At 41.8% G+C, this 27,373-nt stretch overlaps 1 protein-coding gene across 6 annotated transcripts in view; it reads left to right on the top strand.

Moving 5' to 3' along the window:
* Positions 1–27,373, top strand: part of KATNA1 (katanin catalytic subunit A1) — a 67,026-nt gene that overhangs the window by 16,859 nt on the left and 22,794 nt on the right. For all 6 annotated transcript variants that reach the window (XM_074037220.1, XM_074037219.1, XM_074037218.1 and 3 more), the window contains exons 3-4: positions 1,492–1,649; positions 11,580–11,760. In XM_074037220.1, the coding sequence (XP_073893321.1) occupies positions 1,592–1,649; positions 11,580–11,760 (239 nt within the window). In that variant the 5' untranslated portion in view covers positions 1,492–1,591. The remainder of the gene's footprint in view (positions 1–1,491; positions 1,650–11,579; positions 11,761–27,373) is intronic.

The following is a 27,373-nucleotide window of genomic DNA, read 5'->3' as shown; positions in this document are numbered from 1 at the left end:
GCAATTCTCTCACCTCAGCCTCTCAAGTAGGCAGGACTACAGGCATGGGCCACCATGCCCAGCTAATTATTCTTGTAGAACTTTAAAGTTATGCCTGACTTTTCAGTTTGTTATTCAATTTGTTTTGTTTTGTTTTGTTTTGTTTTTTTGAGATGGAGTCTCGCTCTGTTGCCCAGGCTGGAGTAATGGCATGATCTCAGCTCACTGCAACCTCTGCCTTGTGGGTTCAAGCAATTTTTCTGCCTCAGCCTCCCAAGTAGCTGGGATTCCAGGTGCCCGCCACCACACTCAGCTAATTTTTTTTTTTTTAGTAGAGGTGGGGTTTCACCATTTTGGCCAGGCTGGTCTTGAACGCCTGACCTCAGGTGATCTGCCTCCTTGGCCTCCCAAAGTGTTGAGATTACAGGTGTGAGCCACTGTGCCCAGCCTATTATGCAACTTATTTATTTATTTATTTATTTATTTATTTATTTGAGCCAAAGTTTCACTCTTGTTGCCCAGGCTGGAGTGCAATGGCGTGATCTCCAGCTCACCACAACCTCCGCCTCCGGGATTCAAACAATTCTCCTGCCTCAGCCTCCCGAGTAGCTGGGATTACATACATGTGCCAGCATACCCGGCTATGCAATTTAAATAAGAATGTAAATTAGTAGTAGTATTTAATTAGCCTGGATTTTTTTTTTGAGACAGAGTCTTGCTGTGTTGCCCAGGCTGGAATGCAGTGGCGCAATCTTGGCTCTCTGCAACCTCCACCTCCTGGGCTCAAGCAATTCTCCTGCCTCAGTCTCCCAAGTAGCTGGGACTATAGGCGCTTGCCCCATGCCCGGCTAATTTTTTGCATTTTTAGTAGAGATGGGGTTTTACCATATTGGCCAGGCTTGTCTCAAACTCCTGAGCTCAAGTGATCCGTCCGCCTCAGTTTCCTAAAGTGCTGGGATTACAGGCATGAGCCACCATTCCCAGCCTATCCTGGATGTTTAATTCATTTTATCAGAATTAGTTTTGCAATTGAGGGCCCGGCACAGTGGCTCATGCCTGTAATCTCAGCACTTTGGGAGGCCTAGGCGGGTGGATCACGAGGTCAGGAAATCAGGACCTTCCTGGCTAACATGGTGAAACCCTGTCTCTACTAAAAATACAAAAAATTAGCTGGGCGTGGTGGCAGGCGCCTGTAGTCCCAGCTACTCAGGAGGCTGAGGCAGGAGAATGGCGTGAACTCGGGAGGAGGAGCTTGCAGTGAGCAGAGGAGTGATCACGCCACTGCACTGGTGACAGAGCGAGACTCTATCTCCAAAAAAAAAAAAAATTTGCAGTTGAAAACATAAATTTAATGAACTGTTTTTAAAATTTCGATAGAATATCTTGATGTGGTTTACTGGATATCTGATATCAAAATGGAGTTTTCTAACATGTCTAATAAATGGCCCTCATTTAATTTTGACAGTGATATATTATAGAAATTTAAAGATGCTTCTTCTTCTTTGAAATCAGGTTTGGCAGGAAATAAATGTGGAAGCTAAACATGTTAAAGATATCATGAAAACACTAGAGAGCTTTAAACTAGACAGCACTCCCTTGAAGGCAGCACAGCATGACCTTCCAGCTTCTGAGGGAGAAGTCTGGTCCATGCCTGTACCTGTTGAACGAAGGTAAGTGGAGACCTTTTAAGAAACCAGTTAGCCCAAGAAGCTTATAGCATTGATTATATCTAGGAGGAGGATGGGGTGGCTGAGAGACAGGAATGGGAGGGAGTTTTCTTTACTGAATGTTCACTCTCTTATAACTCACTGGTCTTGAACCTTGTGCCTTTTTGACCTATTTCAAAAAATAAGATTTCGGTAGGAATAATTTAAAAATATGCTTTTGTGAATGACCTTAAAGTGGTAGAGACAGTGTTATCTTGTGGAAGGAGAATGGGGTTAGGAATTGAAATATTCAGGCTCTGTGTCTGTCTTTGCCACTCTCTGTAGCTTTGGGAAAATAATAGAACCTTTCTAGGCCTCAGATTTTTCTTTTTTTTTCTTTTTTTTGTTTTTTTAGACGGAGTCTTACACTGTCAGGAGACTGGAGTGCAGTGTTGCGATCTCAACTCACTGCAACCTCCGCCTCCCAGGTTCAAGCGACTCCCCTGCCTCAGCCTCCTGAGCAGCTGGGACTACAGGCATGCATCACCATGCCTGGCTAATTTTTTTGTATTTTAGTAGAGACGGGGTTTCACCACGTTGGCCAGGCTGGTCTTGATCTCCTCACCTCGTGATTCGCCTGGCCTCAGCCTCCCAAAGTGCTGGGATTACAGGCCTGAGCCACCGTGCCCGGCCAGGCCTCAGATTTTTCTTATGCAAAGAGAGGAAGTTAGACTAACAGTGGTTCTCAAACAGGAATCACAGAATATTTCTTTTCATCAAGCTGTAACACTGCTAAAATTAAAAAAAAAAAACAAAGGGCTTTTTAATTCATAGAGAACAGTAAAAATAAAATGTTCTGAATTTTAGGGTTTTCTCTGGCTTTTTTTTCCCCAACTTCCTACTACCAAGTGCCAGCAAAGGAACAACTAGTGATGCTGATATTTACTGAAGTACTGTAACTAGCCAATCATGCATAGTTTTACTGCATATTTTTTAACTGACAAATGTGCAGGTGGATGTTATCTACTTCATTCACATGATAGATTTTCTAATTTGTATTATAGATTTAAATATTGACTGTGTCATGCCTTTCTAGAAAGAACACTTATGACTTCCCGGGTTCATTGCCCGTTAACCTTGCATTAAGATGTTGCCCAGATGGTTTTCAGTTTTAACATTTTGTCATTGCAACTCTGATTTCTTTTTTTTTTTTTTTTTTTTTTAAGACTAGTTAAGTGCAGTAGTGAGAAGGTGGGGAAGAGTAGAAGAAAGAGTTTGATCTGTAACTGACTGTGAACAATCAATTGAGATAACTCACTGCCTTTGAACCAGGCTTGGTTGTATTTTATTTTATTTTATTTTATTTATTTATTTTTTGAGACGGAGTCTCACTCTGTCTCCCGGGCTGGAGTGCAGTGGCATGATCTCAGCTCACTGCAACCTCTGCCTCCTGGGTTCAAGCAAGTCTCCTGCCTCAACTCTCCAAGTAGCTGGAATTACAGGCGCCCGCCACCACGCCCAACTAATTTTTTGTATTTTTAGTAGAGATGGGGTTTCACCATGTTGGCCAGGCAGGTCTCGAACTCCTGACCTCGTGATTCGCCCACCTTGGCCTCCCAAAGTGCTGGGATTACAGGCGTGAGCCCCTACACCCGGCCTGGTTGTATTTTATAATATAGGTGCTGGATTATACATCCACAGTGTTCTGAACTATTTTAAGCTATAAGTGTTATTTTATTTATTTGTTACAATAAGCCTTCCAAATAAGTCATATTTTCCCCATATTTCAGATAAGACAGCTGAGGTACAATAAGGTTGAGTAACTTTTCCCCACTATCACAAAACCAATAACTGGTAGAGCTAGGATTTGAACCTATATGTATTGTGTTTTATAATAATGATTACAAAGCTGGCACTCTCTGCTATAGCAGTCCTAACAATCTCTAATTAAAAATGTGGATTTAGGGACATCACTCCCAGAGAGTCTGATACAGTAGACAGCAGGTAGAACTCAGGAATCCACAGGTGATTCTGATGTAGGTGGTCGCTAGGTCACATTTTGAGAAGACCCATACCTTCATGTTCTTGACATTTAAAATCAGTTGATGAGTATTGATTATTTCTTAGCCACTTTTTTTATTTTTATTTTTTTGAGACGGAGTCTTGCTCTCTCGCCCAGGCTAGAGTGCAGTGGCACGATCTTGGGTCACTGCAACCTCCACCTCCTGGTTCAAGCAATTCTTCTGTCTCTGCCTCCCAAGTAGCTGGAATTACAGGCATGTGCCACCACGCTGGCTAATTTTTGTATTTTTAGTAGAGTTGGGGTTTCACCATGTTGGCCAGGCTGGTCTTGAACTCCTGACCTCAGGTGCTCCACCCGCCGTGGCCTCCCAAAGTGCTGGGATTACAAGCGTGAGCCACCACACCCAGCTGCCACTTTTATTTTCTTAATCTTCACATAAAAGGACTGTACTAGTGTTCTGTTACTGACTCCTGATATCCTTTGGCGATTTGCTAAATTTTTCCCATGCCTCATAAGCACTTTCACATAATTACATTTTCTGTTATATTACATAATAGTTCACTAAAACACAGTAACTCATTAAAGAAAAATAGAAAAATTCATAGAAGTAGGGGGAAAATCACACAGTCATCCTAGTTTGTTTTCTTCGGTTCTTTTATGCATTATTTTCATAGTTGTAGTTGTGCTATATCCATAATTTACAACATTGTACCCTCTTTTAAGAAAAATCCTAATAATAGTCAACAATCATTGCATATTACTGTGTGCCAGGTACTGTGTTTGTTGTTTTACATGTATTATTTAATTCTCAAAACCACCTTAGAAGGTAGGTACTAATTTTTTTAGCCCCAATTTCTGATGAGGATAAGCTAAGATAGATTAAATAATTTGCTCTTCATATTTTAAACATTTATGATTTATAAACCATGTCAGATCTTTTTCCCTGCAGTTTTTTAAGAGTTATTTGCCACTGTTCTGACTGGTATGTAACCTGTATAATTAACCATGCTCTTAGTGTTTTTTTCCTGCTTTTTTCATTATTATAAATAAAGTTGCAGTGAATAGTTGTGAGTAAAAATTTTTCCACATTTATAATGTTTTCCCCTAATTTCAGAAGTAGAACTAATAGATGAGTCAAGTTGTGTTTTTGCTTTTGTCTGTTAATTTGTTTTATTCTTATTTACTTGCTCTTTTCTTTTCTCCTTCTGGAGAATCATCACTTGGGTCTTGTATTAGTCTGCTTGGGCTACCATAACAAAATACCATACACTGGGTGGCTTAAACACAGAACTTTGCTTATCACACTTCTGGAGGCTGGGAAGTCCAAGATCAAGATGTGGCCAATTTGGTTTCAGGTGAGGGCTCTCTTCCTGAGCAGACAGCCACTGTCTCTCTGTGTGCTCACATGGCAGAGAGAGTGAGTGAGCTCTTTGGTGTCTTTTATAAGGACATTAATCATGTCACATCAGGGACTCTTACTTCCTTACTCCTAATAGTCATATTGGGCATTGGGGCTTTAACATATGAATTTTGGGGAGGACACAAACATTCAACCTCTAACAGTACTATAACTCTTCTCAGTTATTGGTAAGATCTTTCCAACAAATAGATGTTCCCAGTGGGAAATCAGTTGATTCTGAATTTAGTGAAGTATTTGGTCACCTCAGTCTCACAAGCAGAGAGGCAGGATTTCCTCTGAGGGTGGTGGGAAGTTAAGCCCTAAATTTGGCTGTTCCTTCTTATTTTTTCTTGCTTTCTTCAGTATCGTTTTCTGTTCCTGATTTTGAATGCTCTAGATTACTGTTAAGTTTTCCTTTTTGACTTTATTTGTGGCATCTGTTTCTTCCTGTAATTTATTTGTTTCCTTAACTGGATCTTTTAAGATTCTTTTTATTTTTCTATTAGTCTTCATTTGTACTCACGCTTAAGAGAGTTTTTTGTTTTGTTTTTTTTTTTTGAGATGGAGTCTTGCTCTGTTGCCCAGGCTGGAGTGCAGTGGCACAATCTCAACTCACTGCAACCTCTGCCTCCCAGGTTCAAGCGATTCTCCTGCCTCAGCCTTCCATGTAGCTGGGACTACAGGTGTGTGCCACCACGCCTGGCTAATTTTTGTATTATTAGTAGAGATGGGGTTTCACCAGTTGGCCAGGCTGGTTTCGAACTCCTGACCTCGTGATCCGCCCACCTCTGCCTCCCAAAGTGCTGGGATGACAGGCATGAGCCACTGGTACCTGGCCGAGAGTCATTCTTTCTTCACCTATGTTGGTGATTCTAACCTTATCATCACCTAAATTTTAGTACCATTAAAGAACAGATTCAACTGATCCAGTATTCGCTTCTAGAACGGTACACAAAAAATTGAGTACATGGAGGTTTGTTGAAGCCTTATGTAGAAAAAGTTAGACATAGCTTAAATGCCACTAGATGTGATTCTTTTCAAATGTCTTTTAACAGTCAGCTGATGCCCCTAAGATATCTTCCCATCTCACAGAATAAAACCCAGAGTTTTCATGTCTTTCAAGCTCTATGAGACCTGGTTCCCCGCAGCCTCTGGGACCTAAGTTCTTACAGCTCTCTCCCTCAGGCACTGTGCTGTGGCCTTGAATGAGCCAAGGCCACAAATGCTTCACTCCTTTCACCTGCCTTTCCCTCAGCTCCAGTGCTGAATGGCCTGTTCCCTTCTTTCATTTAGCTCTCTACCTAATTGTCACCTCAGAAAGTCTGTCTCTGACTACACCACCTAAAAACCATCCTGCGTGATCCCGTAGCCCCTTGCCCCTCTTTTTTGTTTTTGAAACAGAGTCTTGCTCTGTCACCCAGGCTGGAGTGCAGTAGTGCATCTCAGCTCACTGTAGCCTCCACCTCTTGGGTCCAAGCAATTCTCATGCCTCAGCCTCCTGAGTAGCTGGAATAATTACCCAGCTAATTTTTTTTTTTTTTTTTTTTTTTTTTGAGATGGAGTCTCACTCTGTCATCTAGGCTGGAATGCAGTGGTGTAATCTTGGCTCACTGCAACCTCCGTCTCCCAGGTTCAAGCGATTCTCCTGCCTTAGCCTCCCAAGTAGCTGGGATTACAGGCATGCACCACCACGCCCAGCTCATTTTCTTGTATTTTTAGTAGAGACAGGATTTCACCATGTTTGCCAGGCTGGTCTCGAACTCCTGATCTCAAGTGATCTGTCCGCCTGGTCTTGAACTCCTGACCTCAAGTGATCTGCCTGCCTTGGCCTCCCAAAGTGCTGGGATTTCATGCGTGAGCCACCATGGCCAGCCAAATTTTTGTATTTTTGGTAGAGATGGGGTTTCTCCATGTTGGCCAGTCTGATCTCAAACTCCTGACCTCAAGTGATCACCTGCCTCAGCCTCCCAAAGTGCTGGGATTATAGGCATGAGCCACCATGCCTGGCCCCCTTCTTTATTCTTCTTGATAGCACTTAATATTACCTGGTACTGTTTGATGCACCCCTCATACACACACATACATACACACACGTATGTAAGTCTATGACAGTAAGGGTTTTTGTTGAAATTACTATTATTATTTTTTAAGATGGAGTCTCACTCTGTTGCCCAGGCTGGAGTGCAGTGGCATGACCTCGGCTCACTGCAACCTCCGCCTCCCGGATTCAGGCGATTCTTCTGCCTCAGCTTTCCAAGTAGCTGGGATTACAGGTGCCTGCCACCACACCAGGCTAATTTTTGTATTTTTAGTAGTGACCAGGTTTCACCATGTTGGCCAGGCTGGTCTTGAACTCCTGACTTCAGGTGATCCACCTGCCTTGGCCTCCGAAAGTACTGGAATTACAGGCGTGAGCCACTGCACCTGGCCTGAAATTATTTTTACATTGTTTTTTGAATGACTGAATGGCTAGCAATAAGAAGTAGATGAAATGGCACATTTTATGTAATTGACTACCATCCAGTCATTTATGAGGTTTTGTTATTGGAAATGTCTCAAAGTATAATAAGGAGAGAAAAATACAAGAGTGTATGTGTGTATAATGGTTCTGATTTTGTTTAAATGAAAGATAACTACAAGAAATAGACTAATATGTTAATTGGTTAATTCTGGATAGTGGAGTTACAGGCAACTTTTTAATTCTTTATATAGTTGTCTCTCATTATCTGTGGAGAATTGGTTCTAGGACCCTCACAGATACCAAAATCCATGGATACTCAAGTCCCTTATATAAGATGGTGTATATTTGTTTATATTGAGATGGTGTATTGCTCTGTTGCCCAGGCTGGAGTGCAGTGGTGTGATCTTGGCTCACTGCAATCTCTGCCTCCTGGTTCAAGCAGTTCTCCTGCCTCAGCCTCCCAAGTAGTTGGAACTACAGGCCTGTGCCACCATGTCCAGCTCATTTTTTTTTTTTTCCTGAGACGGAGTCTTACTCTGTCGTCCAGACTGAAATGCAGTGGTGCAATCTTGGCTGACTGCAACCTCCGCCTCCCGGGTTCAAGCAATTCTCCTGCCTCAGCCTCCCGAGTAGCTGGGATTACAGGCGCATGCCACCACACCCAGCTAATTTTTGTATTTTTAGTTGAGATGGGGTTTCACCATGTTAGCCAGGCTGATCTCAGACTGGCTGGTCTCGAACTGCTGACCTCGTGATCCGCCTGCCTCAGCCTCCCACATTGCTAGGATTACAGGCGTGAGCCACTGCGCCCGGCTTTTTTTGGTAAGAGGCGGGGTTTAGCCATGTTGGCCAAGCTGGTCTTGAACTTCTGACCTCAGGTGATCTGCTTGCATCGGTCTCCCAAATTGCTGGGATTACAGGCGTGAGCCGCCGCATCCAACCAGATGGTGTATATTTGCACATAACCTGCACACATCCTCCTGTATATTTTAAATCATATATGGATTACTTGTAACACCTAATACAATGTAAATGTTATATAAATAGTTGTTTCACTGTATTATATAGAGAATAATGACAAAAAAAGTTTGTACATGTTCAGTACCAACTCAACCATCTTTATTTTCAAAATATTTTTCATTGGCAGTTGATTGACTCAGCATTGCGGAATCTGCAGATATGGAAGGCCAACTATACTTTATTATATGTCAGTGTCTATTTTGTATTATTTCTGTAGCAAAGGGAAAAATACATACACAGAAATATTTCCTGAATCCAAAATTAAACCCCCATCATTGCTTCACATACACGTTGGTTTGGCATTATCATCCTCCCAAATTCTCATTCTCAACTTTCCAGTCTCGCTCTGTCACCCAGGCTGCAGTGCAGTGGCGTGAGCTCGACTCACTGCAACCTCCACCTCCTGGGTTCAAGCGATTCTCATGCCTCAGCCTTCCAAGTAGCTGAGATTACAAGTGCACAGCACCATGCCCATCTAATTTTTGTATTTTTAGTAGAGACAGGGTTTTGCCATGTTGGCCAGGCTGGTCTTGAACTCCTGACCTCAGGTGATCCACCTGTCTTGGCCTCCCACAGTGCTGGGATTACAGGCGTGAGCCACCACACCCAGCCTAGGAGTGTCTTTTCTTTCTTTCTTTTCTTTTCTTTCTTTCTTTTTTTTTTTTTTTTTTTTTTTTTTGAGACAGTCGAGGTCTGTTTCCCAGGCTGGAGTACAGTGGCACAATCTCGGTTCACTGCAACCTCTGCCTCCCAGGTTCAAGTGATTCTCCTGCCTCAGCCTCCTGAGTAACTGGGATTACTGGTGCATGCCACCACACCCAGCTAATTTTTTGTATTTTTAGTAGAGATGGAGTTTTACCATGTTGGCCAGTCTGGTCTCGAACTCCTGGCCTCAAGTGATCTGCCCACTTCAGCCTCCCAAAGTGCTGGGATTACAGGTGTGACCACCGTGCCCAGCCAGGAGTGTCTTTACTAATAGTATGTCTCTGAGACTCTTCTCATTGTTACTGCCTTAAACTAGGCCCTCATCTCGTGTCTCAGTAACATTTGTAATCACAAACATCTCACTGCTTTCTGTGTTTTCTTTAGCAGTATATCATGTTCAGTATTAGACTAATATTTCTAAAATGTTTTCAGTGGATCCTTGTTAGCAGTTAGCTAAAAGCTAAGCCTCTTGAACTGGTATTCGTATCTTCTGTGTACCGAACCATTTCTGTTCAGTATTATTGCTTAATGTTCAGCATTATATGTTAGACTGGTGTCTTTATAATCCTTTACATAGATTAAGCTCATTTTTGTTTCTTTGCTTTTCTTTATTGATGTTCTGTCTATAATTGTACCCTCTTGTTTAGTTCAACTCCTGCATTTCCAGTCCCAGTTTATTTTCTGTCTCCATGAGGCCATTCCCATTGCCATAGCACTAGGTCTGTTTCACACCTTCTGGTATACATGCCTAGCTTTACACAGCTTCTGTCTGTTTAACTATACTGTGGTTTATTTGAGAATAGGACTCCTTTTTTTTGTTTGTTTTCCCCGTTGTAAATGGCTGCAACCAAATCTGGGAGCAGAGTAGGATCCTAACGGGTATTTGAGAAGTCTGAATCCTGCTACAGAAATAAGGATGAAATGAGAACTGACACAGGGGCTCACTCCTGTAGTCCCAGCTCTTTGGGAGGCCAAGATGGGAAGATCGATTGAGCCCAGGGGTTTGATACTAGCCTAAGCAACATCGTGAGACCTTGTCTCTACAAAATACAAAAATTAGCCTTGTGTGGTGCCATGTGGCTGTAGTCCTTGCTACTCGGGAGACTGAGGTGGGAGGATTGCTTGAGCTTGGGAGGTCAAGGCTGCAGTGACAGAGCAAGACCTTGTGTCAAAAAATAATAATAATAATAAATAAATACATAAAGGTGAAATGAGGTGATGTATGTAAATGTAAAGCACCGAAAATGAGTTATAGTAACTGTTGATAGCTAGTACTGTATCCGTTTTTTAAATGGAAAAATGATTAAATCTTATTAATTAAAACACAAAAATTATGGTATAGATTGAGCTTCCGTGATCCAAAAATTCAAAATATTTCAAAAGCTGAAACTTTTTGAGCACCAGCATGACACTCAAAGGTCATACTCAGAGGAAGTGCTCATTGGGACATTTTAGATTGTGGATTTTCAGATTAGAGATGCTCAGCTGGTATGTATATGCAAATATTCCAAAATCTGAAAAAATCAAAAATTCAAAAGACTTCTGGTCCCCAAAATTTTGGATAAGGGATACTCAAATCTGTATATTCTAAATAAATGGTACCAAATTGCATATATACCAGTAGATTAATGTGAATTGAGTACTTGTGTTGTATTCTGGTTGTCTCGATAAAACTCTCTTCTCTGATAATTTTTTTTTCAGCTTCCAACAATCAGATGCATTCATCTTTGATACACAACAATTTCCTTTCTAAGTAGAGGTGACCATTACTTCCCCCCCATTATTTCTGTAATATGACTATACCGCATTCCTTTAATTAAGTCACCACCAACAGATATATCAAATTTAAATTTTACTTATTTTTATTTTTATTTTTTTTATTTTTTTATGTTTTTTGAGACAGAGTCTCACTCTGTTGCCCAGGCTAGAGTGCAGTGGTGCGATCTTGGCTCACTGCACTCTCCACCTCCCAGGTTCAAATGATTCTCCTGCTTCAGCCTCTCAAGTGACTGGCATTACAGATGCGCACCATCACGCCTGGCTAATTTTTTGTATTTGTAGAGACGGGGTTTCACCATGTTGGCCAGGCTGATCTTGAACTCCTGACCTCACGTGATCCACCCACCTTTGCCTCCCAAAATGCTAGGATTACAGGTGTGAGCCATGGCGCCTGGCCCAGATTTAAATTTTAGATCTTAGGTTGCAACATCCTGAAGTTTATTCAGTCGTGTCTTGTGATCAGTTGTTGCATTGGCTTCTTTAGTTCATTGACTCTAACTTACACAGTATGTCTGTTCATCTATATGTGGAGTTGATTATGATATTAATGAGTTTTTGTTTGATTAGACCCTCACCAGGACCTAGAAAACGCCAGTCTTCTCAATACAGTGACTCTAAATCACATGGTAATCGTCCAGGTACAACTGTCAGAGTTCACCGTTCATCTGCACAGAATCTTCACAATGACAGAGGGAAAGCTGTTCGTTGTCGTGAAAAGAAAGAACAGAATAAAGGAAGAGAGGAAAAGGTAAATGTTAATTGAGTTTTATAAGTGAAAAAGGTATTCTGAACCATAAAAATTGATACTGTACGCATTTATTTATTTTTTTCTTTTTTTCCTTTTTTGAGACAGAGTCTCACCTTGTTACCCAGGCTGGAGTGCAGTGGCGTGATTTTGGCTCACTGCAACCTCCACCTCCTGGGTTCAAGCAATTCTCGTGCCTCAGCCTTCTGAGTACCAGGGATTACAGGCAGGCGCCACCACATCCGGCTGATTTTTGTATTATTAGTAAAGATGGGGCTTCAGCAAGTTGGCCAGGCTGGTCTCGAACTCCTTACCTCAGGTTATCTGCCCCCCTAGGCCTCCCAAGGTGCTGGGATTACAGGCGTGAGCCACTGTGCCCAGCCTAAATTTCAATAAGTTGTAGTCATCAGTTTGTCAGAGCTATAATAAAACCTTAGTTATGCTACATCTAGGCTGGGATTTTCCCCACTTGCAATTCAACAAATATTTTGGCTTTTTTTGGTAACTTATGATATAATTTCAGACTAGCAGACAATTTGCAGGAATGGTATAAGGAACTTCCATATATACTTTACCTAGTTTTACCAATTATTAATATTGTGCCCCTTTTGATTTATCATTTTCTTTCTCTGTATACCCTTTTCCTGAACCATTTGAGACTAAGTTGTAGATATTACGCTCCTTTAACCTTCAGTATTTCAGAATGTATATCCTGAGTACTAAGACTTTTTTTTACATAAAAACAACACAATTATCAAAAGCTGTAAATTTTACATTGTTATAGTACTATTCATCTAATCCACAGACCTTTATAAATTTTGGCCAATTATCCCAAGAATGTCATATAGAGATTTTCCCCCTTCTGTCCCCACTAGGTCAGATTACAATGTAGAAGCACACATCGAAATTAATTTAGTTATCATGTTTCTTTAGTCCCTTTTAACATAAACATCTCAGTTTTTGCCTTTCTTAGACTAGAATTTTTGAAGAATTCAGGCCAGTTGTTTTGTGGAATATTCCTCAGTTTGGGCTTGCCTGATACTTCCTCAGGATTAGATTAAGATTATTCATTTTTTGCTCATCATCACTGGCCATCAGAGAAATGCAAATCAAAACCACAATGAGATACCATCTCACACGAGTTAGAATGGCGATCGTTAAAAAGTCAGGAAACAACAGGTGCTGGAGAGGATGTGGAGAAATAGGAACACTTTTACACTGTTGGTGGGACTGTAAACTAGTTCAACCATTATGGAAAACAGTATGGCGATTCCTCAAGGATCTAGAACTAGATGTACCATATGACCCAGCCATCCCATTACTGGGGATATACCCAAAGGATTATAAATCATGCTGCTATAAAGACACATGCACATGTATGTTTATTACAGCACTATTCACAATAGCAAAGACTTGGAACCAACCCAAATGTCCATCAATGATAGACTGGATTAAGAAAACGTGGCACATATACACCATGGAATACTATGCAGCCATAAAAAAGGATGAGTTCGTGTCCTTTGTAGGGACATGGATGAAGCTGGAAACCATCATTATGGGCAAACTATTGCAAGGACAGAAAACCAGACACCGCATGTTCTCTTAGGTGGGAATTGAACAATGAGAACACATGGACACAGGGTGGGGAACATCACACACCGGGGCCTGTCGTGGGGTGGGTGGAGCGGGGAGGGATAGCATTAGGAGATATACCTAATGTAAATGATGAGTTAACGGGTACAGCACACCAACATGGCACATGTATACATATGTAACAAACCTGGACATTGTGCACATGTACTCTAGAACTTAAAGTATAAAAAAAAAAAACTAAAAAAGATGATTCATTTTTTTTTTTTTGGCTGGGCGTGGTGGCTCATGCCTGTAATTCCAGCACTTTAGGAGGCTGAGGCTGGTGAATCACTTGAGGCCAGGAGCTCGAGACTAGCCTGGCCAACATGGTGAAAACCCATCTCTACTAAAAATACAAAAATTAGCTGGGCATGGTGGCAGGCACCTATAATCCCAGCTGCTCGGGAAGCTGAGGCAGGAGAATCGCTTGAACCCGGGAGGCAGAGGTTGCAATGAGCTAAGATCACACCACTGCAGTCTAGCCTGGAGAATAGAGTGAGACTCAGTCTCAAAAAAAAAAAAAAAAAAAAGATTATTTTTGGCAGACATACCATTGGTATGATGGTTTTTTTCTCTCAGTGTATCTTATAAGAAGGCACAGATGTCTGTCCTATTACTGGTGATAAGTTGGATTGCTTGGTTAGGTGGTGTCTGCTTGGCCTCTCCACAATAAACTTACTGTTTGACCCTTTGTAATAATTTGTGGGAGGTACTTTGAGACTATGTAAATATTCTGTTTCTCATCAATATCTCATCTACTCGTTTTAGCACCAAGTGATTCTTGTCTGAATCAACTATTTCTGCACTGATTGCAAAAGCATAATTTTCTAATGCCAGCATTGCTTCTGTATTAATTATAAAAGCTGAGTGTAGCCGGGCGCGGTGGCTCAAGCCTGTAATCCCAGCACTTTGGGAGGCCGAGACGGGCGGATCACGAGATCAGGAGATCGAGACCATCCTGGCTAACACGGTGAAACCCCGTCTCTACTAAAAAATACAAAAAACTAGCCGTGCGCGGTGGCGGGCGCCTGTAGTCCCAGCTACTCGGGAGGCTGAGGCAGGAGAATGGCGTGAACCCGGGAGGCGGAGCTTGCAGTGAGCTGAGATCCGGCCACTGCACTCCAGCTTGGGCGGCAGAGTGAGACTCCATCTCAAAAAAAAAAAAAAAAAAAAAGCTGAGTGTAGACGTTGGTTTTTAAAAATTTTCGTTTGTTATTTTTAATTTGACACATAATAATCATACATATTTATGGGGTATAGTGTGATAAGTCAGTACACATATACAATGGGTAGTGATCAAATCAGAGTAAGTAACATATCCATCACCTCAAACGTTTATCATTTCTTTGTGTTGGGAATATTTAAAATATGTTCTTATTTGAAAATATACCATAAATTGTTTTTAATTTCAGTCATCTGGCTGGGTGTGGTGGCTCACTCCTGTAATCCCATCACTTTGGGAGGCCGAGGTGGGCAGATCACTTGAGGTCAGGAGTTTGAGGCCAGCCTGGCCAACATGGTGAAACCCTGTCTCTACTAAAAATACAAAAAAAAATTAGCCAGGCATGGTGGCACACACCTGTAGTCCCAGCTACTTGGGAGGATGATGCAGGAGGATTGCTTGAGCCTGGGAGGTGGAGGTTGCAGTGAGCCAAGATTGTGCCACTGCACTCCAGCCTGGGAGACAAAGTGAGACTCTGTCTCAAAAAAATTAAAAAATAATAATAATTACAGTCACCCTATAGCACTATAGAACACTAGAATTCATCCCACCTATCTGGCTGTACTTTTGTATTTGTTAACCAATGTCTAATATACCTACCTTCCCCTACCATCCCAGCCTCTAGTAACCATTATTCTACTCTGTACGTCTATGAGATCAACTTTTTTAGCTTTGTTATGAGTGAGAACATGTGTTATTTATCTTTCTGTGCCTGCATTATTTCTCTTAACATAACATGTATTTATATTACATGAAACGTAACGTGTTTATATTACAATTTCTTTATTCATTCGTCTGTTGATGGGAACTTAGGTTGATTCCATGTCTTGGCTATTGTGAATAGTGCTTATAATAGTATGGCGGTTCCTTAAAAAGCAAAAACTAGAACTACCATATAATCTAGCAGTCCTGATGCTGAGTATATCCAAAGGAAAGGAAATGAATATGTCAGAGAGATCTGCACTCCTATGTTCATTAATCCTATTCCTCCATTAATCCCTTCCTCCATACTGTTCATAGTGGCTATATTATTTTACATTTCCAAGAACTTTGTATACGAATTCTTTCTCCAAATCCTCACCAGCATTTGCTAGGTTTTGTCTTTTTTTTTTTTTTTTTTTTTCTTGGAGACAGAGTCTCACTCTGTTGCCCAGACTGGAGTGCAGTGGCATCATCTCGGCTCACTACAACTTCCGCCTCTCAGGTTCAAGCAATTCTTATGCCTCAGCCTCCTGAGTAGCTGTGACTATAGGCACACACTACCACGCCTAGCTAATTTTTTTGTATTTTAGTAGAGACGGGATTTCACCATGTTGCCCAGTCTGGTCTCGAACTCCTGAGCTCAGGCAGTCCACCTGCCTCAGCCTCCCAAAGTGCTGGGATTACAGGCATGAGCCACCATGCCTGGCCCCCTTCTTTATTCTTCTTGATAGCACTTAATATTACCTGGTACTGTTTGATGCATCCCTCATACACACACACACACACACACACACACACACACACACACACACACACACACACACATATGTAAGTCTATGACAGTAAGGGTTTTTGTTGAAATTATTATCATTTTTTTTTAAGATGGAGTCTCACTCTGTTGCCCAGGCTGGAGTACAGTGGCATAACCTCGGCTCACTGCAACCTCCGCCTCCCGGGTTCAAGCGATTCTTCTGCCTCAGCTTTCCAAGTAGCTGGGATTACAGGTGCCTGCCACCACACCAGGCTAATTTTTGTATTTTTAGTAGTGACCGGGTTTCACCATGTTGGCCAGGCTAGTCTCGAACTCCTGACCTCAGGTGATCCACCTGCCTCGGCCTCCCAAAGTACTGGAATTACAGGCATCAGCCACCACGCCCAGCAGTTTTTGTCTTTTTGCTAACAGCCATCCTAATTAGGGCAAGATGGTATCTCATGGTGCTTTTGATTTGTAATTCCCTGATGATTAGTGACACTGAGGAGTTTTTTTCATATGCCTCTTGGCCATTTGTGTGTCTTCTTTTGAGAGATGTCTATTCCAATTCATTTACTCATTTTTTAATTGGATTATTTGTGAGGTTTTTTTTGCTCTTGTTTGAGTTCCTTGTATATTCTGGATATTAATCCCTTGTTAGATGAATAGTTTGCAAATATTTTCTCCCATTCTACAGGTTGCCTCTTTATTCTTTTAATTGTTGTCTTTATTGTGCAGAAGCATTTTAGTTTTATATAATCACATTTGTTTAGTTTTGCTTTTGTTGCCTGTGCTTTTGAGGTCTTCCTAAAATCTTGACCCAGACCAATGTCCTGAAGCATTTCCCCTATGTCATCTTCTAATAATTTCATAGTTTCAGGTCTAAACGTTTATATCTTTAATTTATTTTGAGTTGGTTTTAGATACGATGAGAATTAGGGTGTCTAGCTCCTTATTTCTTGAAATGGATATCTAGTTTTCTCAGCACCATTTATTGAAGACACTGTACTTGCTCCAGTGAATGTTCAATACATGGATTTCTGGATTCCCTATTCTGTTTCATTGGTCTATATGTCTGTTTTTATGCCAGTACCATGCTGTTTTGGTTACAATAGCATTGCAGTTTAGGGTCAAGTAGTGTGATGTCTCCAACTTTGTTCCTTCTGCTCAGGATCTCTTTGGAGTCTTTTGTGGTTCTCTAGGCATTTTAGGCTTTTCTATTTCTTTCTTTCTTTTTTTTTTTTTTTTTTGAGACGAAGTCTTGCTCTATCACCCAGTCTGGAGTGCAGTGGCATGATTTCAGCTCACTGCAACCTCTGCCTCCCGAATTCAAGCAGTTCTTCCTGCCTCAGTCCCCCGAGTAGCTGGGGTTATAGGCACCCACTACCACTCCTGGCTAATTTTTGTATTTTTAGTAGAGACAGGGTTTCACCATGTTGGCCAGGCTGGTCTTGAACTCCTGACCTCAGCTGATTCGCCCGTCTCGACTCCCAAAGTGCTGGGATTACAGGTGTGAGCCACTGCACCCAGCCGAGGCTTTTCTGTTTCTATGAAGAATGTCACTGGTATTTTGATAGGATTGCCTTAGATGCGTAGATTGCTTTTAATAGTATGGTCATTTTTACAATATTAGTTCTTTTAATCCATGAACAGGAGATATCTTTCAATTTTTTGTGTTATCGTCAATTTCTTTCAACAGTGTTCTATAGTTTTTCTTGTAGAGTTTTTTCACCTCTATTTAAATTTATTTAAAAATTTAAAAATTTGTTCCTAGGGTTAAATTTATTCTTGGGTTTTGGGGGTTTTTTGTTTGTTTTTTAGCTACTATAGATGGGATTGCTTTCTTGATTTCTTTTTCTATTAGTTCATTGTTGTTATATAGAGACACTACTGATTTTTGTATGTTGATTTTGTGTCCTGCAGCTTTACTGAATTTATCAGTTCAAAGAGTTTTTTGGCGGATCTTTTAGTTTTCTAGATACAAGGTCGTGTTGTCTGCAAACAGGGACAGTTTGACTTTCTTGTTTCTGTATTTCTTTCCCTTGCCTGATTGCTCTGGCTAGGACTTTCTGTCCGAATAAAAGTGGTGAGAATGGACAGCCTTGTCTTGTTCTAGTTCTTAGAGGAAAAGCTTTTCGCTTTGTCCCATTCAGTATGATGCCTGCTGTGGGTTTGTCATAGTGGTCTTTATTGTTTTGCAGTATGGTCCTGTATGCAGTTTGTTGAGAGTTTTTATCATGAAAGGATGTTGAATGTTACCAGATACTTTTTCTGCATCTGTTGAGATGATCATATATGGTTTTTGTCCTTTCTTCTGTTGATGTGATGTATCAGGTTTATTGATTTGCATATGCTAAACCATCCTGATATCGCTGGAATAAATCCCACTTTATCATAGTGAATGATCTTTTTGATGTGCTGCTGTATTTGGCTTGCTAGTATTTTGCTGAGGATTTTGCATCTTTGTTCATCAGGGATATTAGCCTGTAGTTTTCTTTTTTTTGTCGTGTCTTTGTCTAGTTTTGCTATCAGAGTCATGGTAGCCTCATAGAATGAGTTTGGGAGAAATCTACTCCTCTCTTCAATTTTCTGGAATAGTTTGAGAGTTAGTATTAGTTCTTCAAATATTTGGTAGAACTCAGCATTGAAGCCATCAGGTCCTGGGCTTTTCTTTCATGAAAGACTTTTTATTACTGATTTAATCTCATTATTCATAACTGGTTGGTTCAGGTTTTCTGTTCCTTCTTGGTTCACTCTTGGTAGATTGTTTGTTTCCAGGAATGTATCCATTTCCATTAGCTTTTCCAATTTGTTGATATATAGTTGTTCTTAATAGTCTCTAATGGTCCTTTACATTTTTGTGGTATCATCTGTATGTCTTCTTTTCTGTTTCCGATTTTATTTTTAGAGTCTTTTTTTTTCTTGATTAGTCTGTCTGATGGTTATTTCATCTTTTTTTTTTTTTTTTTTTTTTTTGAGACAGAGTTTCGCTCTTGTTGCCCAGGCTGGAGTGCAATGGCACGATCTCAGCTCACTGCAACCTCCATCTCCTGGGTTCAAGTGATTCTCCTGCCTCAGCCTCCCCAGGAGCTAGGATTACAGGTGCGCCCCACTACACCTGGCAAATTTTTGTATTTTTAGTAGAGACAGGGTTTTGCCATGTTGGCCTGATCAAGATCAGGATCAGGCTGATCTTGAACTCCTGACCTCAGGTGATCTGCCCACCTTGGCCCCTCAAAGTGCTGGGATTACAGGCGTGAGCCACCGTACTGGCCTTGTTTATCTTTTCAAAACAACTTTTTGTTTTATTGATTGTTTTTGGTTTTTTGTTGTTGTTTTTTTTTTGAGATGAAGTCTCACTCTTATCACCCAGGCTAGAGTGCAGTGGTGTGACCTTGGGTCACTGCAACCTTTGCCTCCCGGGTTCAAGCAATTATCCTGCCTCAGCCTCTGAAGTAGCAGGGACTACAGGTGCATGCCACCACGCCTGGCTAATTTTTGTATTTTTAGTAGAGATGGGTTTCGCCATGTCGGCCAGGCTGCTCTTTAACTCCTGACCTCAGGTAATCCACCCGCCTTGGCCTGCTAAAGTACTGGGATTACACGCGTGAGCCACCATGCCTGGGCTTTTTTTTTGAGACAGTATCTTGCCTTGCTGCCCAGGCTGGAATGCAATGGCACTATATCAGCTCACTGCAACTATCACTACCGGTGCTCAAACGATCCTCCCACCTCAGCCTCCCAAGTAGCTGGGACTACAAGCATGCACCACCATGCCTGGCTAATTTTTGTAATTTTTGTAGAGATGGGGTTTTGCCATGTTGCCCAGGCTGGTCTCAAACTCCTGGGCTCAAGCAGTCCCCTAGCCTCAGCCTCCCAGGGTGCTGGGTGTGAGCCACTGCGCCCAGCCTTGTTTATCTTTTGTGTTAGTCACAATTTACTTTTTTCTGCTGTGATTTTTTTTTTTTTTCATGGGGTGGGGAGACAGGGTCTCAGTCTGTCTCCAGGCTGGAGTGCAGTGGCACAGTCACTGCTAATTGCAGCTTCAACCTCCTGGGCTCAAGCAGCCCTCCTGCCTCAGCCTCATGAGTAGCTGAGAGTACAAACATGTACCGCCATGCCCAGCTAATTTTTAAGTTTTTTGTAAGAGACAAGAGTCTCACTACATTGCCCAGGCTGGTCTTGCACCCTGGGGCTCAAGCAATCCTCCCAGTTTGGCCTCCCAAAGTGTCGGGATTACAGGCATGAGCCACTGCACCTGGCCTTGCTCTGATCTTTATTATTTATTTCCCTCTACTCATTTTGAGTTTGATTTGTTCTTGCTCTTCTGGTTCCTTGAGCTGCATTTCTGGGTTGTTTATTTGAAATCTTTGTGCTTTCTGGTATAGGCAATTATTGCTATAAACTTATTAGTACTGCTATTGTTATATCCCATAGGTTTCAGTATATTGTGTTCCGATTTTCATTTGTTTCAATAAATGTTTTATTTTCCTTCTTAATTTCTTAATTGACTCATAGTTTTTTCAGGAGCATGTTTAGTTTTTCTGTATTTGAATAGTGTTGAAAGTTGCTCTTGTTATGTCAGAAAAGATACTTGATGTGATTTCAGTTCTTTTTAATTAGTTGAGACTGTTTTGTGGCCTAACATGTGGTCTATCCTGGAGAATGTTCTCCCATCCAAGTAGTAACCAGGCCTGACTCTGCTTAGCTTCCCAGATCAGACGAGATTGGGGGTGTTCAGGGTGGTATGACTATAGACTCTCCTGGAGAATGTTCTGTGTGCCAATGAAAAGAATTTGTATTCTGTACCTGTTGGATGAAATGTTCCGTATAAATACCTGTTAGGTCCATTTGGTCTAAAGTGCTGTTTAAATGGAGTGTTTATTTGATGATTTTCTGTCTAAATGATCTATCTAATGCTGAGAGTGGGGTGTTAAAGTCCCTATTATTGTATTGGAGTCTATCCCTCCCTTTAGATCTAAATATTTGCTTTATATTTGTGGTTGCTTCAATGTTGGGTGCATAGATATTTACAATTGTTATATCTTCTTGCTGAATTGATCCATTTATCATTGTATTATGACATTCTTTGTCTTACAGTTTTTGACTTAAAGTTTATTTCATTTAAGTATAGCAGCTCCTGCTTGTTTTTGGTTTCTGTCTGTGTGGAGTATCTTTTTCCAGTCCTTCACTTTCTTTCAACATGTGTCTTTACAGGTGAAGTGAGTTTCTTGTAGGCAGCATATATTTGAATAAAGTTTTTAAAAGTCTATTCAGTCATTTTTTAATTGGGGAATTTAATCTGTTTACATTCAAGGTTATTAATAGGTAAGGACTTACTCCTGTCATTTTGCTAACTTTTCCTGGTTGTTTTGTATATCTTTTGTTCCTTTCTTCTCTCTTATTATTAGTGCAGTTTGGTCTGTAGTGATAAGGTTTGATTGTTTTATCTTTCTCCTTTGTATATCTGCTGTTCCAGTGCATTTTATACTTCTGCATGTTTTCATGATGGTGATTATCATCTTTTCCCTTCCAGATGTACATACCTTTGAGCATTTCTTGTAAGGCTGGTCTAGTAGTGATGAGTTCCCTTGGGTGTTTGTTTTGTTTTGTTGTGTTTTTGCTTGGAAAAGACTATTTCTCCCTCATTGCTGAAGGATAGATTTGCTGGATGATTTTTTTTTTTTTCTTCTAGCATGTTGAATAGTCATCCCCTTCTCTCCTGACCTGCAGGGTTTCTCCTGTTAGTCTAAAGGGGATTCCTTTATACATGACTTGATGCTTTTCTCTTGGCTGTTTTTAGAATTCTCACTTTGCCTTTGACTTTTGACAATTTGGCTATAATATACCTTGGGGAAGACCTTTTTGGGTTGAATCTATTTGGAGCTTTTGAGCTTTCAGGCTCTAGATATCCATATTTTCCCCCAGACTTGGGAAATTTTCAGCTATTATTTTATTAAATAGATTTTCTTTTCTTTTTTTTTTTTTTTCTGAGACAAGTCTTGCTTGTTGCCCAGCTGGAGTGCAGTGGAGCGATCTTGGCTCACTGCAGCCTTCACCTCCCAGGTTCAAACAATTCTCTCCTGCCTCAGCCTCCCAAGTAGTTGGGATTATAGGCTTGTACCACCACGCCTGGCTAATTTTGTATTTTTAGTAGAGACGGGGTTTCTCCATGTTGGCCAGTCTGGTCTCGAACTCCTGACCTCAAGTGATCTGCCTGCCTCGGCCTCCCAAAGTGGTGGGATTACAGGCGTGACCCACCGCACCTGGCATACTTTATTTTTAGTAGAGACGGGGTTTCACCATGTTGGCCAGGCTGGTCTTGCCAGACCTCAGGTGATCCTTCCACCTTGGCCTCCCAAAGTGCTGGGATTAGAGGTGTGAGCCACTGTGCCTGGCCTATGTAGGTTTTCTATGCCTTTTCTCGTTTCTTTTTCTTATGGAATTTCCATAATAAGAAATGCGTTCACATAATGGTGTCCCAGAAATCTTACGAGCGAGCTTTCTTTACTCTTTTCATTCTTCTTTTTCTCCGATTTCAAACAACCCATCTTGAAGTTCAAAGATTTTTTTTCTGCTTGATCAGTTTTGTGGTTGAAACTCTCTGTTCTGTTTTTTAATTTCATTAATTGAATCCTTCAGCTGCAAGATATGTGGTTTTTTGTTTGTTTGTTTTGAGACAGAATGTCGCTCTCACCCAGGCTGAAGTGCAGTGCGATCTCGGCTCACTGCAAGCTCCGCCTCCTGGTTTCATGCCGTTCTCCTGCCTCAGCCTCCCGAGTAGCTGGGACTACAGGTGCCACCACCACGCCCAGCTAATTTTTAAAAAAATTATTTTTAATAGAGAGGGGGTTTCACTGTGTTAGCCAGGATGGTCTCGATCTCCTGACCTCGTGATCCGCCCGCCTCGGCCTCCCAAAGTGCTGGGATTACAGGCGTGAGCCACCGTGCCTGGCCTGTTTTGTTTTTTTTTAAATTATGATATCTGTCACTTTGTTGAATTTCTCCTTTATATCATGAATTGTTTTTCTTATTTTGCTGAATTGTCTGTCTCTATTTTTTAGTATCTTATTGAGTGTCCTTAAAATATTTTTCTTTCCTGGCATTTGTTGATTTCCTTTTTATTGGGGTCTATTACTAGACAGTTATATTATTCAGGTGGCATCATATTTTCTTGTTTTTTTTTATGTTTCTTGTCTCCCTGCACTGATGTCTGCACATCTGGTGGAGTAATTGCCTCTAGAACCACTCTTCTAGTGAAAGACTTTCATTTGTAGTTGGATCTTAGTATGCCAGTTGGGAAGAGTGTGGTTACTCTCTTTCCTTGCAGGTGCTGCAGTGGTATGGTCTCTGTGCAACTTCTTCAGCTGCTTTCAAAATCAGCAATAATGGCAGACACCTCGGTGTTCTAGGCTGTAGAAGTTTGTGGCAGTAACTACGGTTGTTGATGTCCTTGGTGGCAAGGGCTTTTGGAGTCTTCATGTTTTTCCCTCAGTGGGGGGACTTAGCCAAGGGGATCGTTCTAATGGTGTCAGATCTGACATGGTCTCCAAGCAGCTGCAGAGGAGCTGGGTTCCAGGTGCAGATGCTTGGATTGGCTGTAGGACTGAGGTCCTAGGCTCAGGGTCTTGTGAACCCATTGTGCTACCTGGGTCTTGATATGCTGGTTTGCTTTCTGTGGCAAAATTGGATGTAGGTTGACCACAGAGCCAGTATCTGAGACTATGAACCATTCTCTAGCAGCTTGGGTCCCGGGGGCTGGGATGCAGCTGTAATTCTATCCCTGGAAGGCAGGGTACAGCTCTGACCTGATTCCAGGAAGAAGAGGTACTCTGCGAGTTTGGGCCCAGAGACCAGGGTATGGCCTCTGCAATTCAGGAACCTGAGCCAATAGAGCACAGTGACAATAGGGGATGAGGCATTGTATACTGGTGAGTCTAGACCCTGGGATGGTGGCACTTGGCAGTCTTCTAGACTCCATGAGGCCAGGTGGAGCCATTGCTGTGCTGCTTCTTAGGGCCCAGATAACAGCTGTGTTCTACCATTCTGAGGCATTTGCCATCCCTGTACTTGGCCTCACAGAGTCTGGATACAGGATGTGGCAGCAACTGGGGAGAGGTATATACGGCCCCTGTACCGTGACACTGTTCCCTCAGCCCCTAGAGATAGGGTGCAGCAGTAACTGAGCGGTAGATGGAGGAGCTCGGCCAGCGCACACGTCCTCAGGAGGGAGTACATTACTTTAGATCTGAGAGGGGGCAGGGACAGGGCGAGGTAGATTGGCCCATGGGGATGGGCATAACAGCTACTCACAGCTCGGCTTGGGGATGTCAGGCCACCAGGCAGGGGTGGATCAGGGGCAGCTTAGCCTCAAGGAGGAGGAGGTGCCCTGGCTACCTGCCCCATTGCAAGACACACTCCAGCAGTAGTTCTAGTTCCACAGTGGTGTAGCATAGTAGCTGCATGGGCCACTGTGGGTGAGACAGTGCCTGCTCCCCTGGGAGGGGCACAGCTCTGTGGACTCCAGGTAGCTCCCTCAGCTGGGCTTAGTTCCTGTGAGGACTGCAGAGGACCCCACTGGCGTGACTGTGGGTGCCCAAGTTGTTGAGGGGGCTGCTGGGATCCGCTTGCTACCTTTTCAGCACAGGAAGCTCCTCCTGGTTCCCAGCTGATCCCAGCTGGGGGATGGCCAGTGGAGGCCTCGTGTTGCCTTGTTTTTTGTACAGCTATCCTGAGTTTCTATGCTCACTTGGGTTTCTGTTACTCCTTTGATGACTTCTGTGCTCTCCTGTAGTTATTTTCATTGAAATGTAGCTGTTTATTTATTGTTTTGGCTGTCCTTGTTGGGATGTAGGGATAAGCACAAAGGACTTCTAGTTAACCATCTTGCTGACATCACTCCAACATTGCTTTGTTAGAAGCTAAAGTCATCAGAAATTAAAGCAAAAGTGTATAGAATAGGTATTCTTTCCAAGTTAGTGTGTGTTTGTTGAAAATATGTGCCCAGGCTACTGTTGAGAAAATTACATTTCAGAATACCACACTAATATGAGTCTTCTAATTCATAAACATGGTTTGTATCTTCATTTATTCAGATCATTGATTTCTTTCATCAGTGTTTTATAGTTCTTTTTTGTTTTTTTTTTTTTTGAGACAGTCTTGCTCTGTCACCAGGCTAGAGTGCAGTGTTGCGATCTCAGCTCACTACAACCTCTGTTTCCCAGGTTCAAGCGATCCTCCTGCCTCAGCCTCCCAAGTAGCTGGGACTACAGGCATGTGCCACCATGCCCAGCTAATTTTATGTTTTATTTTTTGAGACAGAGTTTCATTCCGTCACCCAGGCTGTAGTGCAGTGGTGCGATCTCAGCTCACTACAACCTCCGTTTCCCGGGTTCAAGCGATCCTCCTGCCTCAGCCTCGTAAGTAGCTGGGACTACAGGCACGTGCCACCATGCCCAGCTAATTTTATGTTTTATTTTTTGAGACGGAGTTTCATTCTGTCGCCCAGGCTGGAGTGCAGTGGCACGATCTCGGCTCACTGCAACCTCCATCTCTCTTGGGTTCAAACGATTCTCCTGCCTCAGCCTCCCAAGTAGCTGAGATGACAGATGCAAGCCACCATGCCCAGCTAAATCTTGTGTTTTTTAGTAGAGACAGGGTTTCACCATATTGGTCACACTGGTTTCGAACTCCTGACCTTAGGTGATCCCCCTTCCTCAGCCTCCCAAAATTCTGGGATTACAGGCGTGAGCCACAGCGCCTGGCAATTTTTTGTATTTGTAGTAGAGGCAGGGTTTCACCATGTTGGCCAGGATAGTCTTGATCTCTTGACCTCGTGATCTGCCAGCCTCGGCCTCCCAACGTGCTGGGATTACAGGCGTGAACCACTGTGCCTGGCCAGTGTTTTATAGTTTTTAGCACATGTCATATATGTATATGTCTTCTTAGATTTTATACCTAAGTATTTCATTTTTTAAGTGATTATAAACAGTGTTGTATTTTTAATTTCAGTGTCTGTATGTTAATTGCTAAGCTATAGAAATTCAATTGAGTTTTAAAAATTATTTATTTTTTAAAAGTTATGGTAAAATATACATAACATAAAATTTACCATTTAAAATATTTCAAGTGTGCAGTTAAGTGGTATTAAGTAGTACATTCACATGTCCCACTAGTTGTAGAATCATCACTACTCTCTATCCACAGAACATTTTTTATTTTTCAAAACTGAAACACTACACCCATTAAAGTTGTCATTCTTATTCTCCCCCTCATCCCCACCCTTGGTAACCACCATTGTGTTTCTCTGTGAATTTGACTACTCTAGGTACCTCATCTGAGTGGAATCATGCAGTATTTTCCCTTTTGTGACTTACTCATTTTACTCAGCATAGTGTTTTAAGGATTTTGCCATGTTGTAATATGTCCAAATTTCCTTTTTAAGGCTGAGTGATATTCCATTGCATGTATATTTCATGCTTTATCATTCATTTGTTGATGTACACTTGGGTTGCTCTCACTGTTTGGCTTTTGTGAATAATGCTGCTATGAATATGGGTGCACAGATATTTCTTCCAGACCCTGCTTTTAAGATTTTTAGATATATACAAGAAGTGGATTTGCTGGGTCATATGGTAATTCCATTTTTAATTTTTTTTTTTTTGAGACGGAGTCTTGTTCTGTTTCCCAAGCTGGAGTGCAATGGTGTGATCCTGGCTCACCGCACCCTCCGCTTACTGGGTTCAAGTGATTCTCCTGCCTCAGCCTCCCAAGTGTCTGGGATTACAGGCACCCACCCCCATGCCTGGCTAATTTTTTTAGTAGATACGGGGTTTCACCATGTTGGCCAAGCTGGTCTTGAACTCTTGACCTCAGGTGATCTGCCCAACTTGGCCTCCAAAAGTGCTGGGATTACAGGCGTAAGCCACTGCATCCGGCCTCATTTTTAATCTTTTGAAAAATGACAAAACTGTTTTCCACAGTGGCTGCACCATTTTGCATTCCCACCAGGATTACAATTTCCCTACATCCTCATCAATGCTTGTTATTTTTGGGTTTCTTTGATAACAACCATGTAATTAATTGGATGTGAAGTAGTATCTCATTGTGGTATCAATTTCCATTTTTCCAGTCATATAGTTGACTTTTTTCCCAATGATATAGTTGACTTTTGTATATAGTAAAATGCACATAACATAAAATTTGCCATTTTAACGGTTTTTAAGTGTAGAGTGCAGTTGTACTAAGCGCATTAACATCGCTATGCAGCCATCATAACCATTCATTTTCAGATCTCTTCATCTTACAAA

Source organism: Macaca fascicularis, chromosome 4 (assembly GCF_037993035.2).
Source record: "Macaca fascicularis isolate 582-1 chromosome 4, T2T-MFA8v1.1".
Taxonomy (NCBI): domain Eukaryota; kingdom Metazoa; phylum Chordata; class Mammalia; order Primates; family Cercopithecidae; genus Macaca; species Macaca fascicularis.
This window is presented reverse-complemented; position numbering and strand designations above follow the sequence as displayed.